Source organism: Octopus bimaculoides, chromosome 5 (genome assembly GCF_001194135.2).
Source record: "Octopus bimaculoides isolate UCB-OBI-ISO-001 chromosome 5, ASM119413v2, whole genome shotgun sequence".
NCBI classification, from domain to species: Eukaryota; Metazoa; Mollusca; class Cephalopoda; order Octopoda; family Octopodidae; genus Octopus; species Octopus bimaculoides.
This window is the reverse complement of record NC_068985.1, coordinates 104,553,061-104,559,484: the sequence shown is the minus strand read 5'-3', so window position 1 is coordinate 104,559,484 and position 6,424 is coordinate 104,553,061. Positions and strand designations below refer to the sequence as shown.

The following is a 6,424-nucleotide window of genomic DNA, read 5'->3' as shown; positions in this document are numbered from 1 at the left end:
TATATATATATATATTGTATAAAGGATCTAGGGTAAGGTCAGAACAATGCGAAGTAAATGCAAGGCAAATCGAATATATGAATTAATGTAGACTTCATATATTCATTGTCTTGTGATTTACCTTGCATTTACTTCGCATTGTTCTGGCCTTACCCAAGATCCTTTGTACAATATATTCTACACACAGCTTCATAGTAATTATTCCGTATATATATATATATATATATATATATATATGTAGAGAATCATGCAGGCATGAAGTGGATTCGATCCACCATAGCCAAATTTCAAGTAACAGTTCAATAGAACTTTTCTCACAGTGGAACAATGGTTTTTCTGTGACAGCAGTTTTACATTTGCCAGATTGCCTTAGCTAGGCTGAAATAATGTCTTCATCACTTGACCATTCTAATCTCTCCTAGACCACCAAAAGCTAGAATTAAGATAAGAAGTACCACCAACTAAATCCATTGTTCTCAACGATATGTCTGTCCTCCTGGATAGTTATAAAAACAAGAACCCCCAAGCAAAAATCAGTTAGTCACTTGGTGACAACTCAGTTAGTCGGCTCGTGACAACTCAATCAGTTAGTTAATGAATGACAACTTCTGTCAGAGACAGCTACCATCAGTTAGGGAGTGGAACACTAGAATCATGATCACAAGCAAGGTAGCTACTAAAGACAGTGGTCAGAGGGAGAAGCGAAATTTACTGTCAGCAACTATGAGACAACTTCCCATGACCTTACAACTTTCACTAGCTCTAATTCTGTTCTCTATCTGTGGATTCCTGCTAAGAAAATATGTACACAAAACTATACAAGGAAAATCTACCACATCTAACTTTACTTTGCATGCTCTAGGATTTTATCACCTGCCCATCAAGGCAAGGTGTATTCAATGTAACGGTAAATAAATATTTTCTTCACAACTTCAATCACTGTTCTTTCATCTTAACATAATGGCAATCAATGAAGAACCAATCTTTACAAACTGATTACAACGCCAACATCCCATATTACTGTTACACAACTAATCTTCACTGTTACACACACACACATATATATATATATATATATATATTGGGTTGGTGCATGATTATTGCAGCTTTTTTTCAACAAATTTTATTCAACAAAAACAATAACAACATGTAACAAAAACATCTTTAAATGATTATTCCTTAGGATATTCACCATCTATTGGGTTGGCAACTAAGTTCCTGCTGTTTTTTTAAATTTTGGAATATATTGTGGTTTTAAATTTTGGAATCTATTTCTTTTGAAAATTCTATTTTTGAATCATTTTGGAATCTATTTTGTTTATTTTTCTAATTAATTTTAGTTCATTTTTGTTTATTTTCAGATAATTAAAATGGAATGTCAAGTTAAGAAAAACAAGCATTTTCAACACCTCCTTCTTTTTGCTTTTAATCAAGGTTCTAAGGCCGCAAAAGCTGCTCACGACATTTGTGCTGTGTATGGACAGGGTGCTATAGTTGAAACAATCGCTCATGGTTGGTATGCCAAGTTCAAAAATGGAAATTCTGACCTCAAAGACACACTTCGTTCTGGCCAATAGACCAATAGTCTACCTTTCCTATCTTCAACAGTTGTCTCCCTTATAAAAAAAAAGAAAAGGAAAAGAGATTGAGCTGTTTCTTACTTGATGAAGTTGAATAGCCATTTCCTGCATTTCTGCTTCAAGACGATCTGCATAAGCCCGTTCCAACCCATCACAGGGTGTTCGCACATTACTATGCCAACGTGCAATAGCACTGGCCATTTTCCTCCGAGGACCAAACAACCTTTATATAACAAAGAAGTAAAAAATTGAATAATAAAGACAATCTGAAAAATATTTATAAGAGTGCATGCGTGCATATGTGTGAAAATGTAGAAGCAGTAGAGTGCCACACTAAATTCTTTGCAGTACGAATGCATTCATACACAAGCACACACATATACACAAATACACACACACATAATGTAGGCGCAGGAGTGGCTGTGTGGTAAGTAGCTTGCTTACCAACCACATGGTTCCGAGTTCAGTCCCACTGTGTGACACCTTGGGCAAGCGTCTTCTACTATAGCCTTGAGCCGACCAAAGCCTTGTGAGGGGATTTAGTAGACAGAAACTGAAAGAAGCCCGTCGTATATATGTATATATATATATATATATATATATATATATATATATATATATGTGTGTGTGTGTGTGTGTGTGTTTACATCCCTGTAACTTAGCGGTTTGGCAAAAAGAGACCGATAGAATAAGTACTAGGCTTACAAAGAATAAGTCCTAGGCTTACAAAGAATAAGTCCTGGGGTCGATTTGCTCGACTAAAGGCGGTGCCCCAGCATGGCCACAGTCAAATGACTGAAACAAGTAAAAGAGAAAAGAGAAAAGAGTTATGTATGTGCATGTCTTTGTGTTTGTCCCCAATTGCTGAACAACTGGTGTTGGTTTGTTTATGTCCCTGTAATGTAGCAATCTAGCAACAAAAGTGTAATAGAATAAGTGCCAGCTACTGGAGGAATAAAAAAACAGAGGCGGATTTGATAGACTAAACACTCCAAGGTGGTGCTCCAGCATGACCACAGCCCAATGACTGAAACAAGTAAAAGAATAAAAGTATGCATGAAGGGAGAATACTTACTTAATGCCAATTTCTTTAAGGTCGTTGTCCGTGAGGGAAAGAAAAACTTGCAGGTCAACATCTTGTTCTTCAAATACAGGCAAATATTTTAAGAGTCCAAGCTGTTGTAAAAGTTCAACAAGGGTTTGAGGTTTATCTGAAGGCATATCAGATGGGGTCACTGAAACAGGTAGATTGGGTGAATCTACAGGGTTGACATTTCTAGTCTGTAGAGTGGCAGGGGGACAATTTGGATTATTTTGCGTGTCATCCGTAAAGAGACTGTCATTATTGTTGCTGTTGCTACTGTGAGATGGCAGCCATTGTTGTGAAAACGAATCTAATTTATCACCAAAATATAAATCCCTCACTACATTACTTTCACTCACAGCAGGAAAGTTTGTTGGTGGAGCAACCCCTCCTAAGTTGGTAGATAAAAAGTGTAGGTGGTTTTGATCAAGTTTATCAGAGGGAAAATCTGATTCATTTTGTGATGGAGATCTGTGCATAAGAAATTGACCTGCTGTATTGTTATCAGGTTGAATCACTGGGAAATTTGCATATTGTCCTGCAAGGTTCGATGTTCTAATGTATGGATCAACTATTAAATCTGAGGGATAAATTGATAGAGGAGAACCAATACAAGAATCCAGATTCTGTGACATTTGTTCCTTGCCTGGAAAGGATTTCATTTCATTGTTTTCTGTCTGATGTGGAGTGAAATGTCTTTTGGCGCTGTCACTTTGGATTTTATATTGAGTATCCAAATAAAACAGATTCCTGTCATGATTTGAGTTAAGAACTGAATCACCAGATATTGTACCCCAAGTCAAACGGCAAGGATCAGAAGAATAACCTCGGTTTAGCTGGTTGTTTGAAGAACTTATCTCTAAATGTGCAAGACCAAGTGCATCATCTCTAGGCATCTCCAACATCTCTTTTGGAATCACAGAGGGCTGAGATAGGGTTTGGTGGGCTCGTTCTTTTGAGAGCTTACCGGATACATACTCATGTTTTGGTAAAAGACTCTTGGGAAATGATGAACTTACAACATCATCACTGTCTGAGCTATTACTATGACTAAGTTGCAAAGCTGCAGCGAGACCACCACTGGAGCCTGAACTACTTTTGATAGTCAAAGCCCCAGTCTGAGAAAACACTGTACTTTCATCTTCATTATCACAAGAATCTGAAACAAGAAACAAAGACATGATTTCAAAAGATTTCAGTATCATATTAACATGGTGGGGGCGCAATGGCCCAATGGTTAGGGCAGCAGACTCGCGGTCGGAGGATCACGGTTTCGATTCCCAAACTGGGCGTTGTGTGTATGTTTATTGAGTGAAAACACCTAAAGCTCCATGGGACTCCAGCAGGGGGTGGTGGCGACCCCTGTTGTACTCTTTCACACCAACTTTCTCTCACTCTTTCTTCCTGTTTCTTGAGTAACGCTGCGATGGACTGGCGTCCCGTCCAGCTGGGAGGAACACATATGCCATAGAAACCAGGAAACCGGGCCCATGAGCCTGGCTAGGTTTTAATAGGTCACATAAATAAAAAAAATAAAAATCATATTAACATGAGAGACCGTTTAACCGTTTAACATTCCTGTAATGATGTTAATTATCCACCAAAACATAGAACTGGTATTTTTCTGTGAGTCACATTGTCTCATAGTCAATAAGAAAGATAATTTCCAGCATTATACACTGATACAGAACATGGCCGTTGGGTAAAACCACTTTCCATAATTAATGGTAATATAATTTTAAGGGGTGAATGTATTAAAATATATTAAAATCATTAGACAATTACAAGTTATAGAGGGCCCAAAATCCCTAATGAAATTCCTTACTATATTTTAAATGACTCATTTATCATTAAAAATGAAATAAAGATGTCTTTTAAGTAAGTCCTGAAGAATTCTTTGGTTTTGATATTCACCTGAATTTTCATGAGACAAAATGAAGGTAATAAAAAGATTTTTCTCTTTAATAGGATGCTGGTTTAGCTCAAATGAAATTGGAACCAGATGGTCTGGTTCCCCTTACTAACAGCAAGGTGGATTTGGATGATGCAGAATTAAGTGTACTGTCTAAAACATAATGAAATCTGCAATAATTTTAAAACTTTCTGCTGGTTGTCAATACCTTGTAAACTTGTCTTTGAGATATGAAGTTGAAGAATTTATATATTGATTCTTCTGTACACACTATCCTCCACAATATAACAATTTGTTGTGCAACATAGTGCTTAACAGTGGGCCTAATGCACCCCTCCCCCCAGCTTAACATCACCAGCTGGTCCTTGAGTGCTTTTAGTGGAGATCACACTGCTGAGGCATTGAGATCATGTTTTACCTGCAGATACTCAGGGTGGGCATTGATTGCATCAATCTCACCATTCTGAGAGGTTATGGAAACAAGTAAAGGTCAAAATAAACAATTCCCACCTCAACCCCTCTCAATTTCTACGCATTATTCAATATATTCGCACTCCTCCCACTTCTGCTCCATCTCTAACTATCCCTTCCGCTCCCCATATACTCTTGCAACCTCTACCTAATGACCCTTCCTCCTTCCCTTTTCCCCTGTCCCCAGGGCCAACTCTGACAATTAGTCACAACTATCTTTATTCCTATTTCCAGCTTCACCCCAATTACCCTTATCCACTCTTGTATAATGCAAGAAGCCATATGTCTCCTCTACAACACGAAACCTGTTCCTGCTCCCTCTTTCATGCTTTAACCCTCTCATCACTTAACATAAATACCCCACCCCCTCTCTCACTTTCTCCGTCCATCCATCCATCCAATAGTCTCACTTACTCGAAGGGGATTTTAGTCTTGTGAGTGACATGGTGACTTCACTGGTGCTGGTGCCATGAAAATGTACCCAATATATTCTCTAAAGTGATCAGTATGAGGTAAAGCATCTAGCTATAGAAACCATGCCAAAGCAGACACTGGAATATGATGCAGTCCTCCAACCCATTGGATCCTGTCAAAATCTTCAAGCCATACCAACACATGGACATTAAAAGATGATGATGATGATGGTGATGAAGACAATGACATTTTCCCATGATATGCTATATTGTATTTTTGCTCTTACATCCCCTAGTGCATACAAGCATGAACACCAACAAAAAAGATTACGAAATTTGAAGGTTTTTACTCCTCAGATATTCCATATATATTAACCCCTATATGATGACAACAACAACAAGAACGACACCGAAATAAATTACCTTTTCCTCCAGAACTATCTAGATTATGATCTTGTGGGTTGATAGGTGACGTGACATCTCTGTATCGCAAATAGGTTTCTTCTGCATTGCCTCTAGGAAACGTTACATAACCTTCCGGAACAGAAGTGGCTGGAAAGATCAACAAGAATTACAAATTTAACATTTACAATTTTACCATTTCTTTCTTTCTTTGTCTCTCTCTCTCTTTGCCTCTCCTTCTATCTCTTTCTTTCTTCTTTTTCCTTCCTTCCTTCCTTATTTCATGGTTGTGCGGTTAATAAGCTTGCTTTGGAACCCTGTGGCTAGGGGTTTGGTCCCACAACATGAATATTGTTCACTAACATCCTACATTATACCACAGTTTGACCAATACCTTCTGAATGGAACTGGTTCACAAAGACTGAAGAAGTCTGTTGTGTTATATATATATATATATGTATATATATATATATATGGTAATTCATCGAAGCTGAAAAGACTTCTCAAAATGTTACTTAGATCATCAAACATTCATGAGTATTTAGACCAATACACACACACA

The 6,424-nt window shown here is 37.7% G+C and overlaps 1 protein-coding gene across 2 annotated transcripts in view; it reads right to left on the bottom strand.

Moving 5' to 3' along the window:
- The window catches only part of LOC106879729 (ankyrin repeat and SAM domain-containing protein 3), a 20,405-nt gene that overhangs the window by 3,668 nt on the left and 10,313 nt on the right, over positions 1–6,424 (bottom strand). For both annotated transcript variants that reach the window (XM_014929410.2, XM_014929411.2), the window contains exons 8-10: positions 5,884–6,012; positions 2,656–3,823; positions 1,662–1,803 (exon numbers count right to left, since the gene is read on the bottom strand). In XM_014929410.2, coding sequence (XP_014784896.1) covers positions 1,662–1,803; positions 2,656–3,823; positions 5,884–6,012 — 1,439 coding nt within the window. The remainder of the gene's footprint in view (positions 1–1,661; positions 1,804–2,655; positions 3,824–5,883; positions 6,013–6,424) is intronic.